The sequence below is a fragment of the Ranitomeya imitator genome, chromosome 5, assembly GCF_032444005.1.
Source record: "Ranitomeya imitator isolate aRanImi1 chromosome 5, aRanImi1.pri, whole genome shotgun sequence".
Classification (NCBI taxonomy): Eukaryota; Metazoa; Chordata; class Amphibia; order Anura; family Dendrobatidae; genus Ranitomeya; species Ranitomeya imitator.
The window spans coordinates 167,900,484-167,918,373 of NC_091286.1; the positions used below are offsets into that span (position 1 = coordinate 167,900,484).

At 42.3% G+C, this 17,890-nt stretch overlaps 1 protein-coding gene across 2 annotated transcripts in view; it reads left to right on the forward strand.

The window, feature by feature from the left end:
• Positions 1-17,890, forward strand: part of LOC138681633 (3-oxo-5-alpha-steroid 4-dehydrogenase 2-like) — a 188,214-nt gene that overhangs the window by 77,207 nt on the left and 93,117 nt on the right. For both annotated transcript variants that reach the window (XM_069769306.1, XM_069769307.1), the window contains one exon: positions 5,276-5,683. In XM_069769306.1, coding sequence (XP_069625407.1) covers positions 5,412-5,683 — 272 coding nt within the window. In that variant the 5' untranslated portion in view covers positions 5,276-5,411. The remainder of the gene's footprint in view (positions 1-5,275; positions 5,684-17,890) is intronic.

Consider the following 17,890-nt stretch of genomic DNA (forward strand, 5'->3'; position numbering starts at 1 on the left):
AGGAGTATATAGGTATAAAATGTCATATTTTATTAACAATACATTATACAGTAAAATACAAAAGTACAAAACTAATAAAGTGCACAAGGATGGAATAAGAAAGGAACCTCGGGAGTGAGTGGCCGGCTCAATCAATACATGTCAGGGCAGAGCTTCTCAATGTAATGTTAGTGCCAATCAAGCAAGTAAATATCACCACAAAAGCCCATTGGGCATAAAGAGCAGCGCTTACCAGTATGTATAACAGGCGACAGACACCAGGTTGGACCCAGAATAGCTATTTTAGCTGCTCTTTATGCCCAGTGGGCTTTTGTGGTGATATTTACGTGCTTGATTGGCACTAGCATTACATTGAGCAGCTCTCTGCCCTGACATGTATTGATTGAGCCGGCCACTCACTCCGGAGGTTCCTTCCTTATTCCATTCTTGTGCACTTTATTGGTTTTGTACTTTTGTATTTTACAGTAAAAAGTATTGTTAATAAAATATAATCTTTTATTTGTATATACTCCTTCATTCTCCTTTCTTGGCATATAATATTCAGTAGGTGTTTTTTCAGGTTTTGGGTTCTTTTGCACTATTTAGTGCTAATTTTACTATTTGACCAATTTGTTACCTGGTTCTGCTGCTCTCAGATGTACAACACTAGTATCATATGTAATATCAGTAAATGCGCCCAATCTCTCAGTTGTGTATCCTCATAAATAGTTTGAGACTTGTTTTATATGTTGTCAGAGCTGCCACCAGGAATTTCAGGGTCCCATACTGGCAAAAATGCCGTGCTCCCTTGAGACTCCACCCAAGCTCCACCTCCAACCCTTGAACCTTCCAGAGTTCCACCACACACTCTTGGTAAAACTCCACTTCTACACTACGTTCTCACAAATCACATATTAATAGTTCCCATTGAACACCATATCACATACATAGCTATCAGCTTTTGTTTTTGCCAAAAGATTTTTTAAGATGCTACCACGGCAAAGTAGACTCTTTTGGCACTGCCCTACTCTACTCTAACCTATTAATCATTTCTTAAAAATATCCAATACTCTTTTTAGGTATGTTTTATTTATTTTCTTTAAGAGAATGTGTCACATACATTTTTTAAAATGACGAATAAAACCATATACAAGGGACAAATACCGTCACACCATGACCAGACCACACATTACCATCACATAATAACCAAATGAAACCACATACAATGAACAAATACCACCACTCCATGACCAGACCACTAATCTAAGGTTGGGGGTTGTAATTATCACCTAGGCAGGTTAATGATGCAGTTATCTTTGTTTCCTCCATCCACGGTCATACAACAACTCCAGGAAGATGGTCAAAGTACAATCGTCAGTCCACAAGTTCCCAACCCAGAATCGGTAGTTTCAAGGTTCTCGTTCCAGGCGATACCCCCTGTGTCTCAACTTTTGGTTCGCCCACAGCTTTTGGTATCTCCTGCCAGTATAGTATGCAGTCATGCATACTATACTGAACCCATTTGATTAATTCTGCCCCATGTCATTTTCATTCTGCCCCATAGGTCTAAATTCTGCCCCATGTCTCTCTATTGTGCCCCATATGATCTCTCATCCTGCCTCCATAGGGCGGCTTTACAAAAAAGTTTTAAAAGTTTCTCCTTACCTGACCGCGGTCCAGCCGGCGATGTGTGCTCCAACGTCAGCTCCCAGCCTGTGATTGGTTGGCAGCTGTTAACCATTAATGTGCGGAAGCCACCGAGGACGCACGTTCAGTTACTGAACAGGCAGAATCCTGCCGCTAAGGCCCAGTGAGTAGAAGCAGAAGGACCCCATATGCCATTAATGGTAGAAATGCCCTGATGGCAGCCCTGTATGTAGTTAAAGCCAATAGCATTCTAAACATTTTACATGGCATTTCCACTTTTAGTCTAAAAGGTAGTCTTCTTTTATAACATTATTAGGCTCCGCTCTCTCGTGAACAGTTGAATTCTGTATTTTTCATGAATTAAAGAAATTCGGTAGCGTTTCCTCTTACTTACATTTCCACTGAGGTTTGGAGAGAAACATAGGATGGAAAAAAAATAGATAAATCCTTGGATGTTCTCTGAATAACTTGTTAACAAGATTACAAAATAATCAATGGCTGCCAACCAATGTTTTCTGGTAGACCTAATGGAAAGGAACATTTCAAGGGAAAAAAATAACTTCTAATCTCACTCTATAGTTAATTCATACTGGCTTAAAATATGTTTATGATATCGTAATGTTTAATGGAACCTGTCAGCTGATTAACGCAGCATGAACTAAAAGCAGCATGAATCGGAGACTGGCTCCAGAATTCTAAATATCTATGATTTACTCTAAAACACCAGCATTTCAGAGAAAAGCATACTTGAGAGTGCACCCAGGAGTGAGGTGACTTATCCAAGAGCCAGGTTCCCGCTGGCTCCTTCCTGTCCACTTGGTAATGTTGACAGGTCTGTCCATATGTGTCTATATGGAGAGATTTGTCACAGGAGGGAGCAGAAGCTCTATTGGGCTAGTCACTTTATTTCTGGCCACATTTTCAACTTTGTTTTTCTCTGAAATTGCAACAATGTTTCACAGTAAAATGTAGAAATTTAGAATACAAAAAAAGAAAAAAAAATTTTCAGCCCACCCAACAGGGATCCACAAGCGATACAGACATCCGAGCAGGGAAAAACGTCCAGCCCAGGACGTGGTAGAAGCACAAAGAGTTCGGTAATCCAGCTCCAGGAAAAATGGAAAATTCTGATGTATTAAAATCCAATAAACTTTTTATTGAAACAAATCCATAAAATAGTTGATCCCAATAGGTGGCTAGGCATAGGATCACATATCAGCCCTCGCTATATGCGTTTCGAACACAAACGTGTTCTTAGTCTTCGAAACGCATATAGCGAGGGCTGATATGTGATCCTATGCCTAGCCACCTATTGGGATCGACTATTTCATGGATTTGTTTCAATAAAGTTTATTGGATTTTAATACATCAGAATTTTCCCTTTTTCCTGGAACTGGATTACAGAAATTTAGAAATCAGAGCTGATCTCTAAAGGTTTGGGCAGCATGAATCAGCTAATATGCTCCCTTTTATTAAAGGGGCTGTCCAGTCTTAAACTACAAGTCTGCAGCCAGACAGACGCTGACAGGGGGATGATGGGAGAAGGAGTGTAATGATCCTTCCCTCATCAATGCGGTGAGCTGTATCAGCTAGATGGCGATACAGCTCACCTTGCGATGACAGGCGGGGGGCCCACTGTTGGCACCGGGTGGGCCGCCTCAGAGCTCCGGGCCCGGGGCGCTCTCACCCTCTGCCCCCCGGTACCAATGCTACTGCCTCAACTTAATACTTTAAGCTATCTCAGCCGATTCTACCATACACAGGTGCACTTGTTTGACCAAGTGCTTCGGTGTTCTCTATGAGAAAGTCACTGGCTGATTTGTCGGCTGCTGGCTTACCTCACGCAAAACAATACTATCAGCAATCCAAAATTGGATATGTGAAATCGACATTTCTCCCAATTATCAGTTGGTCGGCAAGCTCATATACATAAGACTATCAGCTGAATCTAAGCTAGTAGTAAAGCCGCACCCTACAATGGCAATGTCTCTATGGACAACATGGCGCACGTCCTTACCAGGGGATCCATCCCAGTAAATAAAGTCCAATATATATGTAGAAAAGGACAGCACCACAGCAATTGTGAAAAAACAGCTCTCGTGTTTATTCTGCCATCTGCGATGTTTCGGTCCGTGGACCTTTTTCAAGCATGCTTGAAAAAGGTCCACGGACCGAAACGTCGCAGATGGCAGAATAAACACGAGAGCTGTTTTTTCACAATTGCTGTGGTGCTGTCCTTTTCTACATACTGTATATATCAGCTGAATCTGTCTATAATGGTAGGCATGGCCAACATTAGTCTAATATGTATAGAGGCATTTAGGTGTGTCTGGCCATATCTCCTAGGCTTTGGATGGGTCAGTTATTTAGCATATTCACCTAACATAGCATAATAGTGGGTAAACAGGGGGCCTGTCACATATTTTGCATTTCTGCCCATGAGCTTCAGGTACACCTCCGAATACGCAATTACTGGTTTGGCATCCATAACAACTGCCAAGCAGGGGCATAATGAACATGGTCACAGAGAGTGTGATCGTAACCATGCCCATGAAGAAGCTAGCTGTGCATCTTAGCACATCAGTTTTTGCAGCTCCTCTTGCTCTATAACAAGCCACCTGCAAACACAGCATTTTCAGCTGGACAGGTTCCCCTTAAAGGGACTCTGTCAACACAAAATGACTATTCAAACTAAGTCCCGCCACTCAGTGCCTCACGGCATGGCCAGTCATTTTAATACACCTTCCCGTCTGCTTGCTTTCCCTATATCTCCTCCCTTCTCTGGCTCTATGAAGCCAGAGCTGTCAATCAAAGAAAGGGGGGGGGGGGGTGGAAATACAGGAAAAAGAAGCAGGTAGAATGTGTACTTAAAGGTGTTGCCAGAAGAGTCGAGAATTGGCTTATTCTTCTCTCCCAGTTTCCCATTTGGTTAGCAAACACCTATACACACCTCCAGTGTCGGCGCCATTTCAGTCATATCGGCAATGTCTCTCCTAACAGGCTCGCATAACATTGTTACATCACACGAACCCTGCAGCCCCTCAGTGCCCCCTTCACTCTCCTCACTTTCGGGCAATGATATATTCAGAGGAAGTGAGCGAAGGTGGGGAGAGTGAAGCAGGCGTTGATTTGCCCCAGGCTCAATAGTACGCGAGCCCCATGAAAGACAGTGCCAACACCGCTGGAGCGACGCTGGCACAGGAGGTGAGTATTTTACTGGGGCAAACATAAAGACAACCCCTTTAGGGCTCTGCTTTATGCCACAAACATAATTTCACAAAAGGCTATGCTATGCAGTGAATTTACATTAAAGTGACCAGAAATGCAAAGTACTGATTTTAACTAATACTATATGTTCAATGTACTACTTCTGGAAGATTTTATTTAAAATTGGAAATGGCAATATATTACATATGTCCCTACATTAGAGATTTTACATGAAGCACGCATTATACTAAGGAAGCTTGTTACCATGCATGAATGAATGCAGCCCCCTTCCTCACCCACCAAAAAATGTACTTTTAAGTTGAAACAAGAGTAAATTTTCTACTATTAATTGTATGGTGTGCATGTGGTATGTAGTGTTGACAATCAGTTGTAAACGTTTTTTTATTCTGCTTCCACTCTCTCTTTGTGCATTTTTTCTCAGGAAGGAAACTTGAGCAGCTCAGTAGTGGTGTTTCCACAAGTATTCATAGTGATTGAGGAGCTGGATATAACAACACTCCTGTGTTTCTGAGACGTGCTACACAGCTTGTGATCCAGAGTCAACGTTGAACTGAAGAATGTACTGTACCCAAGATTTAGACTTTTACATGAGTATATTATTACTCATTGTAGGACTCTTATTTTTTTTAAGTCAACTGAGAGAGCCTGCACTTTATGGGAAGCATATTGAAAAAACGCATACCCAAACTGGTATTCCAGCAAAGTGGGGCTGGTTGATCCAGGAGCTACCTTCCTTCCTAATTCCTTTTGTGGCTTTACTGTATAATCAGTCCTTGGATACTGTTGGAAGTAAGCTGCTCTTCATGTTTTGCGGACACTATTTTCAAAGGTAAGAAGTAACAATGTACTTATTTTTAAACGGTTTTTGAATATTTTAAAGTTCTAAGATAAATTTGGAGAACGCAAGTTTTCTACATCAATAATAAACACGGAGGGTTCTATATACAGACTGTGCTCATATAATGCAAATAATGCCCTTAATAACATTTGCACATAGTTTATAAGCATGTATCACATTTTTATAATATTATAGTTTTGCTTTTTAAATAGAGGCAAAATATGTCAAAATAAATGTAAAAATTAAAGATTGTAGACAGGTCTGACATTTTGTTCATGATTGCTAAGTCAACAATGAACAATAGTATATATATATATATATATATATATGTATATATATATATATATATATATATATATATATATATATATATATTCCCAGAACAGAGACTTGATGATAGTACATAATGTTTGTTTATTTGGGAGTATCTGTAACAGTATTTCAGTGAATGCATTATACCAAGCAACAGCACACTTAAATTTATTGATTTTTGTTCCTAGTTAAAGGAGGTCAAGCACCCCCCAACATGCATTTTAATTGGGCTATACAGTGTTGTAGGGAAATTAGCCCCTATAAAACCATATTAGCGCTGTACCTGTTACTGGTACTGCTACAGAGCCTTAGATCATAACTTTTAGTTTGTTATGCCACCTCATTTGAATATTGAAGCCGCATCGTGGTGTATTAGTGTAGTGAGCGACATCACCAGAAAGAAGATGGGAAGGAGAATGCTCCCGGCTCCCGACCTATGGCTGGGCACAAGCAGTGCACATTCACACACACACGCACGCACGCTTACAGCAATAAGACACACATACACACACACAGTCAGCAATCAGACATGGCCCCCAACATGCAAAATAGGAGGTGTAACAGTGCATCAGACTCTTAGCCAGGCTAAGGGTGTACCAAGGGTCTTATTTTCCATACAAATTAAAGTTACTTCCTCAGGCACTATGCCAGCAACAGGTACAGCGCTTATATGGTTTTTATAGGGGCTAAGTGCCCTACAACAAGGTATAGTCCTATTAAAATGTATTTTGGGGATGATGGACTCCCTTTAAGTTTTTGTAGAAGAGGAATCACTAAGGGCTCATTGAGATGTCAGTGATTTTTCTCATACACAAAAATTGAAATCAGTTGATGATGGGATCTTTATATCTGCAAAGAGTTTGTATGTTCTCTCCGTGTTTGCGTGGGTTTCCTCTGGGCACTCCGGTTTCCTCCCACATTCCAAAGACATACTGATAGGGAATTTAGATTGTGAGCCTCAACAGGGACAGTGATGATAATGTGTGCAAAAAATGTAAAGCGCTGCGGAATATGTTAGCGCTATATAAAAATAAAGATTATTATTATTATACTGGCATAAAAAATGAGGGATATGCTGTAGACAACATGATGTTATACTAGGAAAGATTTAGAGACAAAAATAAAATATCAACCATTGATATGTCAAAATTTTAGTCACTCATTAATTATTCATAACCCAGTCATTACCCTTTACCCCCAAGGGTGGTTTGCACGTTATGGACCGGGCCAATTTTTACAATTCTGACCACTGTCCCTTTATTAGGTTATAACTCTGGAACGCTTCAACGGATCCCGGTGATTCTGACATTGTTTTCTCATGACATATTGTACTTCATGATAGTGGTAAAATTTCTTTGATATTACCTGCGTTTATTTGTGAAAAAAATGGAAATTTGGCAAAAATTTTGAAAATTTCGCAATTTTCCAACTTTGAATTTTTATGCAATTAAATCACAGAGATATGTCACACAAAATACTTAATAAGTAACATTTCCCACATGTCTACTTTACATCAGCACAATTTTGGAACCAAAATTTTTTTTGTTAGTGAGTTATAAGGGTTAAAAGTTGACCAGCAATTTCTCATTTTTACAACACCATTTTATTTTAGGGACCACATCTCATTTGAAGTCATTTTGAGGGGTTTATATGATAGAAAATAGCCAAGTGTGACACCATTCTAAAAACTGCACCCCTCAAGGTTCTCAAAACCACATTCAAGAAGTTTATTAACCCTTCAGGTGTTTCACAGGAATTTTTGGAATGTTTAAATAAAAATTAACATTTAACTTTTTTTCACAAAAAAATTACTTCAGCTCCAATTTGTTTTATTTTACCAAGGGTTACAGGAGAAAATGGACCCCAAACGTTGTTGTACAATTTGTCCTGAGTACGCCGATACCCCATATGTGGGGGTTCACCACTGTTTGTGCGCATGGGAGAGCTCGGAAGGGAAGGAGCGCCGTTTGACTTTTCAATGCAAAATTGACAGGAATTGAGATGGGATGCCATGTTGCGTTTGGAGAGCCACTGATGTGCCTAAACATTGAAACCCCCCACAAGTGACACCATTTTGAAAAGTAGACCCCCTAAGGAACTTATCTAGAGGTGTGGTGAGCATTTTGACCCACCAAGTGCTTCACAGAAGTTTATAATGCAGAACCGTAAAAATAAAAAATCATTTTTTTTTCACAAAAATTATCTTTTCGACCCCAATTTTTTATTTTCCCAATGGTAAGAGAAGAAATTGGAACAAAAAAGTTGTTGTGCAATTTGTCCTGAGTACGCTGATACCCCACAAGTGACACCATTTTGAAAAGTAGACCCCCTAAGGAACTTATCTAGATGTGTGGTGAGCACTTTGACCCACCAAGAGCTTCACAGAAGTTTATAATGCAGAGCCGTAAAAATAAAACAAAAATTTTTCCCACAAAAATTATTTTTTAGCCCCCAGTTTTGTATTTTCCTGAGGGTAACAGGAGAAATTGGACCCCAAAAGTTGTTGTGCAATTTGTCCTGAGTGCGCTGATACCCTATATGTGGGGGGAACCACCGTTTGGACGCATGGAAGGGCTCGGAAGGGAAGGAGCGCCATTTGGAACGCAGACTTAGATGGAATGGTCTGCAGGCGTCACATTGCGTTTGCAGAGCCCCTAATATACCTAAACAGTAGAAACCTCCCACAAGTGACCCCATATTGGAAACTAGACCCCCCCACGAACTTATCTAGATGTGTTGTGAGAACTTTGAGCCCCCAAGTGTTTCACTACAGTTTATATCGCAGAGCTGTGAAAATAAAAAATCATTTTTTTTCCCACAAAAATTATTTTTTAGCCCCCAGTTTTGTATTTTCCCAAGGGTAACAGGAGAAATTGGACCCCAAAAGTTGTTGTCCAATTTGTCCTGAGTACGCTGATACCCCATATGTTGGGGTAAACTCCTGTTTGGGCACACGGGAGAGCTTGGAAGGGAAGGAGCACTGTTTTACTTTTTCAACGCAGAATTGGCGGGAATTGAGATCAGACGCCATGTCGCGTTTGGAGAGCCCCTGATGTGTCTAAACAGTGGAAACCCCCCAATTATAACTGAAACCCTAATCCAAACACACCCCTAACCCTAATCCCAACGGTAACCCTAACTGTTGTGAATTCCGTTCTTGGGCTCCCTCCTGTGGTTTTGAGTGGTATGGCTGCTTCTTGGATTTAGCTTCAGCAGCTGTTTTCACTGATCGTCTTTCTGGCTCGGCTATATTAGTCTGGCCTTTTCCCTCATTCAATGCCAGTTGTCATTGTTCCTGCCTGGAGTCTTTGCTCTTAGGATTTTCCTGACACTCTGACCAATTCAGCAAAAGCTAAGTCCTTGCTTGTTATTTTGCAGTTCTCTTGTTTTTGTCTTGTGGTTTTCCACTTTCTATGTTTTGTTCATTTGTCCAGCTTATCAGTATGGATCTATTCAGCTAGGCTGGAAGCTCTGGGCAGCAGAGTTTGCCCTCCACACCTTTAGTCAGGTGTGGAGATTTTTGCATTTCTCTGCGGTGGACTTTTTCTAGTTTTTATTACTGACCACACAGCTCTCTGTCCTGTACTTTTTCCTATCTAGCTAGAAGTGGCCTCCTGTGCTAAATCTTGTTTCATACTACGTATGTCATTTCCTTCTCCTCTCACAGTCATTATTTGTGGGGGGGCTTATCTATCCTTTGGGTATTTTCTCTGAGGCAAGATAGTTTTCCTGCTTCTATCTTTAGGGTTAGTTAGTTCTCCGGCTGTGACGAGATGCATAGGCAGTGTTAGGAGCATTCCACGGCTGCTTCTAGTGTTGTGTTGAGCTTAGGGACTGCGGTCAGTATAGTTGCCACCTGCTCTGAGCTAGACGCATGTCGCTCCTTAATCACCAGACCATAACAGTACAACTGGCCAACAATGAGCTGATTGCCTCTCAAAAGAAGGAAGAGAAAAAGAGTTCTGAGCCATTTTTTTTTTCTCTTTAGTTTGTTTGGTCATTTTTCTTCCTCTTGATCTCTGGGTGATTCGGGATTTGGATGCAGGCATGGATGTTCAGAGTTTATGTTCTCGTGTGGAGCACCTTGCTGCACGAGTACAGAGTATTCAAGATTATGTGGTTCAGACTCCGGCCTTAGAGCCTAAAATTCCTACTCCAGATTTGTTTTACGGGGATAGATCTAAGTTTTTGAACTTTAAAAATAACTGCAAATTGTTTTTTGCTCTTAAACCCCGTTCCTCTGGTGACCCCATTCAGCAAGTAAAAATAGTTATTTCTCTACTGCCTGGCGACCCTAAAGACTGGGCATTCTCACTTGAGTCAGGGAATCCGGCATTGGTTAATGTAGATGCATTTTTTCAATCCCTCGGATTATTGTATGACGAACCTAACTCTGTAGAGCATGCTGAGAAAACACTGTTGGCCTTGTGTCAGGGTCAGGAAGCGGCAGAATTATACTGCCAGAAATTTAGAAAATGGTCTGTGCTCACTAAATGGAATGAGGACGCTCTGGCAGCAATTTTCCGAAAGGGTCTTTCTGAAGCCCTTAACCCCTTTACCCCCAAGGGTGGTTTGCACGTTAATGACCGGGCCAATTTTTACAATTCTGACCACTGTCCCTTTATGAGGTTATAACTCTGGAACGCTTCAATGGATCCTGGTGATTCTGACATTGTTTTCTCATGACATATTGTACTTCATGACAATGGTAAAAATTCTTTGATAGTACCTGCGTTTATTTGTGAAAAAAACGGAAATTTGGCGAAAATTATGAAAATTTCGCAATTTTCCAACTTTGAATTTTTATGCAATTAAATCACAGAGATATGTCACACAAAATACTTAATAAGTCACACTTCCCACATGTCTACTTTACATCAGCACAATTTTGGAACCAAAATTTTTTTTTGTTAGGGAGTTATAAGGGTTAAAAGTTGACCAGCAATTTCTCATTTCTACAACACCATTTTATTTTAGGGACCACATCTCATTTGAAGTCATTTTGAGGGGTCTATATGATAGAAAATACCCAAGTGTGACACCATTCTAAAAACTACACCCCTCAAGGTGCTCAAAACCATATTCAAGAAGTTTATTAACCCTTCTGGTGCTTCACAGGAATTTTTTGAATGTTTAAATAAAAATGAACATTTAACTTTTTTTCACAAAAAATTTAATTCAGCTCCAATTTGTTTTATATTACCAAGGGTAACAGGACAAAATGGACCCCAAACATTGTTGTACAATTTGTCCTGAGTATGCCAATACCCCACATGTGGGGGTAAACCACTGTTTGGGCGCATGGCAGAGCTCGGAAGCGAAGGAGTGCCATTTGACTTTTCAATGCAAAATTGACTGGAATTGAGATGGGACGCCATGTTTCGTTTGGAGAGCCCCTGATGTGGCTAAACATTGAAACCCCCCACAAGTGACACCATTTTGGAAAGTAGACCCCCTAAGGAACTTATCTAGAGGTGTGGTGAGCACTTTGACCCACCAAGTGCTTCACAGAAGTTTATAATGTAGAACCGTAAAAATAAAAAATCATATTTTTTCACAAAAATTATCTTTTCGCCCCCAATTTTTTATTTTCCCAAGGGTAAGAGAAGAAATTGGACCCCAAAAGTTGTTGTACAATTTGTCCTGAGTACGCTGATAGCCCATATGTGGGGGTAAACCACTGTTTGGGCGGATGGGAGAGCTCGGAAAGGAAGGAGCGCCGTTTGACTTTTCAATGCAAAATTGACAGGAATTGAGATGGGACGCCATGTTGCGTTTGAAGAGCCACTGATGTGCCTAAACATTGAAACCCCCCACAAGTGACACCATTTTGGAAAGTAGACCCCCTAAGGAACTTATCTAGAGGTGTGCTGAGCACTTTGACCCACCAAGTGCTTCACAGAAGTTTATAATGTAGTAACCGTAAAAATAAAAAATCATATTTTTTCACAAAAATTATCTTTTCGCCCCCAATTTTTTATTTTCCCAATGGTAAGAGAAGAAATTGGACCCCAAAAGTTGTTGTACAATTTGTCCTGAGTACGCTGATACCCCATATGTGGGGGTAAACCACTGTTTGGGCGGATGGGAGAGCTCGGAAGGGAAGGAGCGCCGTTTGACTTTTAAAAGCAAAATTGACAGGAATTGAGATAGAACGCCATGTTGCGTTTGAAGAGCCACTGATGTGCCTAAACATTGAAACCCCCCACAAATGACACCATTTTGGAAAGTAGACCCCCTAAGGAACTTATCTAGAGGTGTGGTGAGCACTTTGACCCACCAAGTGCTTCACAGAAGTTTATAATGCAGATCCGTAAAAATAAAACAAAATTTTTTTCCCACAAAAATTATTTTTTTAGCCCCCAGTTTTGTATTTTCCTGAGGGTAACAGGAGAAATTGGACCCTAAAATTTGTTGCCCAATTTGTCCTGAGTGCGATGATACACCATATGTGGGGGGAACCACTGTTTGGGCACATGGGAGGGCTCAGAAGGGAAGGAGTGCCATTTGAATGCAGACTTAGATGGAATGGTCTGCAGGTGTCACATTGCGTTTGCAGAGCCCCTAATGTACCTAAACAGTAGAAACCCCCCACAAGTGACACCATTTTGGAAAGTAGACCCCCTTAGGAACTTATCTAGATGTGTGCTGAGCGCTTTGACCCACTAAAGGCTTCACAGAAGTTTATAATGGAGAGCCGTAAAAATAAAACAAAAATTTTTTCCCACAAAAATTATTTTTTAGCCCCCAGTTTTGTATTTTCCCGAGGGTAACAGGAGAAATTCGACCCCACAATTTGTTGTCCAATTTGTCCTGAGTGCACTGATACCCCATATGTGGGGGGGAACCACTGTTTGGGCGCATGGGAGGGCTCGGAAGGGAAGGAGCTCCATTTGGAATGAGGACTTAGATGGAATGGTCTGCAGGTGTCACATTGCATTTGCAGAGCCCCTAATGTACCTAAACAGTAGAAACCTCCCACAAGTGACACCATTTTGGAAACTAGACCCCCTAAGGAACTCATCTAGATGTGTTGTGATAGCTTTGAACCCCCAAGTGTTTCACTACAGTTTGTAACGCAGAGCCGTGAAAATTAAAAAAAAAAATCTTTCCCCCCCAAATTATTTTTTAGCCCCCAGTTTTGTATTTTCCCGAGGGTAAGAGGAGAAATTCGACCCCAAAAGTTGTTGTCCAATTTGTCCTGAGTACGCTGATACCCCGTATGTTGGGGGAAACCACCGTTTGAGCGCATGGCAGAGCTTGGAAGGGAAGGAGCGCCATTTGGAATGCAGACTTAGATGGAATGGTATGCAGACGTCACATTGCGTTTGCAGAACCCCTAATGTACCTAAACAGTAGAAACCTCCCACAAGTGACCCCATATTGGAAACTAGACCCCCCAGGGAACTAATCTAGATGTGTTGTGAGAACTTTGAACCCCCAAGTGTTTCACTACAGTTTATAACGCAGAGCCGTGAAAATAAAAAATCTTTTTTTTTCCCACAAAAAATATGTTTTAGCCCCGAGTTTTGTATTTTCCCAAGGGTAACAGGAGAAATTGGACCCCAAAAGTTGTTGTCCTATTTGTCCTGAGTACGCTGATACCCCATATGTTGGGGTAAACCCCTGTTTGGGCACACGGGAGAGCTCGGAAGGGAAGAAGCACTGTTTTACTTTTTCAACGCAGAATTGGCTGGAATTGAGATCGGACGCCATGTCGCGTTTGGAGAGCCCCTGATGTGCCTAAACAGTGGAAACCCCACAATTATAACTGAAACCCTAATCCAAACACATCCCTAACCCTAATCCCAACAGTAACCCTAACCACACCTCTAACCCAGACACACCCCTAACCCTAACCCCAACCCTATTCCCAACCGTAAATGTAATCTAAACCCTAACTGTAACTTTAGCCCCAACCCAAACTGTAGCCCTAGCCCTAACCCTAGCCCTAACCCTAGCCCTAACCCTAGCCCTAACCGTAACCCTAGCCCTAACCCTAGCCCTAACCCTAGCCCTAACCCTAACCCTAGCCCTAACCCTAACCCTAGCCCTAACCCTAACCCTAGCCCTAACCCTAACCCTAGCCCTAACCCTAGCCCTAACCCTAGCCCTAACCCTAGCCCTAACCCTAACCCTAGCCCTAACCCTAGCCCTAACCCTAGCCCTACCCCTAGCCCTACCCCTAACCCTAGCCCTAACCCTAGCCCTAACCCTAGCCCTAACTCTAACCCTAGCCCTAATGGGAAAATGGAAATAAATACATTTTTTTAATTTTTCCCTAACTAAGGGGGTGATGAAGGGGGGTTTGATTTACTTTTATAGCGGGTTTTTTAGCGGATTTTTATGATTGGCAGCCGTCAAACACTGAAAGACGCTTTTTATTGCAAAAAATATTTTTTGCATTACCACATTTTGAGAGCTATAATTTTTCTATATTTTGGTCCACAGAGTCATGTGAGGTCTTGTTTTTTGCGGGACGAGTTGACGTTTTATTGGTATCATTTTCGGGCACGTGACATTTTTTGATCGCTTTTTATTCCGATTTTTGTGAGGCAGAATGACCAAAAACCAGCTATTCATGAATTTCTTTTGGGGGAGGCGTTTATACCGTTCCGCGTTTGGTAAAATTGATAAAGCAGTTTTATTCTTCGGGTCAGTACGATTACAGCGTCACCTCATTTATATCATTTTTTTATGTTTTGGCGCTTTTATACGATAAAAACTATTTTATAGAAAAAATAATTATTTTGGCATCGCTTTATTCTCAGGACTATAACTTTTTTATTTTTTTGCTGATGATGCTGTATGGCGGCTCGTTTTTTGCGGGACAAGATGATGTTTTCAGCGGTACCATGGTTATTTATATCTGTCTTTTTGATCGCGTGTTATTCCACTTTTTGTTCGGCGGTATGATAATAAAGCGTTGTTTTTTGCCTCGTTTTTTTTTTTTTTTTCTTACGGTGTTTACTGAAGGGGTTAACTAGTGGGCCAGTTTTATAGGTCGGGCCGTTACGGACGCGGCGATACTAAATATGTGTACTTTTATTGTTTTTTTTTTTTATTTAGATAAAGAAATGTAGTTATGGGAATAATATTTTTTTTTTTTTTCATTATTTTGGAATATTTTTTTAAATTTTTTTTTACACATTTGAAATTTTTTTTTTACTTTTTTACTTTGTCCCAGGGGGGGACATCACAGATCAGTGATCTGACAGTTTGCACAGCACTCTGTCAGATCACTGATCTGACATGCAGCGCTGCAGCCTTCATAGTGCCTGCTCTGAGCAGGCTCTGTGAAGCCACCTCCCTCCCTGCAGGACCTGGATCCGCGGCCATCTTGGATCCGGGGCTCGAGCAGGGAGGGAGGGAGGTAAGACCCTCGCAGCAACGCGATCACATCGCGTTGCTGCGGGGGGCTCAGGGAAGCCCGCAGGGAGCCCCCTCCCTGCGCGGTGCTTCCCTGCGCCACCGGCACATCGCGATCATCTTTGATCGCGGTGTGCCAGGGGTTAATGTGCCGGGGGCGGTCCGTGACCGCTCCTGGCACATAGTGCCGGATGTCAGCTGCGATAAACAGCTGACACCCGGCCACGATCGGCCGCGCTCCCCCCGTGAGCGCCGCCGATCGCGCTGGACGTACTATCCCGTCCATGGTCATAGGGGCCCACCCCACATGGACGGGATAGTACGTCCGATGTCAGAAAGGGGTTAAAGATGTTATGGTGGGGTTTCCCACGCCTGTTGGTTTGAGCGAATTTATGTCTTTGGCCATTCAGATTGATCGGCGCCTGCGCGAACGCAAAGTGGTGCACCATATGGCAGTATCCTCTGAGCAGAGTCCTGAGGCCATGCAATGTGATAGGATTTTGACTAGAGCGGAACAGAGGGGATACAGACGTCAGAATGGGCTGTGTTTTTACTGTGGTGATTCTACTCATGCTATTTCTGATTGCCCTAAGCGTATTAAGAGGGTCGCTAGATCTGTTACCATTAGAACTGTGCAGCCTAAGTTTCTCCTGTCTGTGACCCTGATTTGCTCATTGTCATCTTTTTCCGTCATAGCATTTGTGGATTCGGGCGCTGCTCTGAACTTAATGGACTTAGAGTTCGCTAGGCGCTGTGGTTTTTCTTTGCAGCCTTTGCAGAGTCCCATACCCTTGAGGGGTATTGATGCTATACCATTGGCCAAGAATAAACCTCAGTATTGGACTCAGCTGACTATGTGCATGACTCCTGCACATCAGGAAGATTGCCGTTTTCTGGTGTTGCATAATTTACATGATGTTGTTGTGCTGGGTTTCCCATGGTTACAGGTACACAATCCAGTGCTGGATTGGAAATCAATGTCTGTGACTAGTTGGGGTTGTCAAGGGGTACATAGTGGCGTTCCTTTAGTGTCAATTTCCTCTTCCCCCTCTTCTGATGTTCCTGAATTTTTGTCAGATTTCCAGGATGTATTCGATGAGCCCAAGTCCAGTTCCCTTCCTCCACATAGGGACTGTGATTGTGCTATTGACTTGATTCCTGGCTGTAAGTTCCCTAAGGGCCGACTTTTCAATCTGTCTGTGCCAGAGCATGCCGCCATGCGGAGCTATGTTAAGGAGTCTTTGGAGAAGGCGTATATTCGGCCGTCTTCGTCACCATTGGGAGCGGGATTCTTTTTTGTTGCCAAGAAGGATGGCTCCTTAAGACCCTGTATTGATTATCGCCTTCTTAATAAGATCACGGTCAAGTTCCAATACCCTTTACCTCTGCTCTCTGATTTGTTTGCTAGGATTAAGGGGGCTTGTTGGTTTACCAAGATTGACCTTCGAGGGGCATATAATCTTATTCGTATCAAGCAGGGTGACGAATGGAAAACTGCATTTAATACGCCCGAAGGCCATTTTGAATACCTGGTGATGCCTTTCGGGCTTTCTAATGCTCCTTCTGTATTTCAGTCCTTTATGCATGATATTTTCCGCAATTATCTTGACAAATTCTTGATTGTGTATTTGGATGATATTTTGATTTTTTCCAATGATTGGGAGTCTCATGTGAAGCAGGTCAGGATGGTATTCCAGATCCTTCGTGATAATGCTCTATTTGTGAAGGAGTCTAAGTGCCTATTTGGAGTTCAGAAGGTCTCTTTTTTGGGGTTTATTTTTTCCCCTTCGTCTATAGAAATGGATCCTGTTAAGGTCCAACCATTTATGACTGGATTCAACCCACAAGGGATGGGGGCAGTGTTCTGGAATCACTGCGTTGAGAAACACGTGATGGTGTCTCCGCAGTGTTGGATGTTTTGGTCTCCCCGAGGCCAATCATCTGTGCCTTTATAGCCTTTTTACTAGGCACTGCTCCTAATAGCCAGATTCCTACTCCACACTGATGAGGGGCAAAAACCCCGAAACAGCTGTCTGTGGATGGATACCATGCTTGGCATAGGTGGCTTTCTTCATAGGATGCTGCCCTTCCCGTGGTTGTTCCTTCCCGGGGAAAGGCCTGGCTATTCACTGCTTGCGTCGAGAAACACGTGATGGTGTCTCCGCAGCTTCTTTACATGCATCTGCATATTTCCCATAAGGGATGGGGGCAGTGTTCTGGAATCACTGCGTTGAGAAACACGTGATGGTGTCTCCGCAGTGTTGGATGTTTTGGTCTCCCCGAGGCCAATCATCTGTGCCTTTATAGCCTTTTTACTAGGCACTGCTCCTAATAGCCAGATTCCTACTCCACACTGATGAGGGGCAAAAACCCCGAAACAGCTGTCTGTGGATGGATACCATGCTTGGCATAGGTGGCTTTCTTCATAGGATGCTGCCCTTCCCGTGGTTGTTCCTTCCCGGGGAAAGGCCTGGCTATTCACTGCTTGCGTCGAGAAACACGTGATGGTGTCTCCGC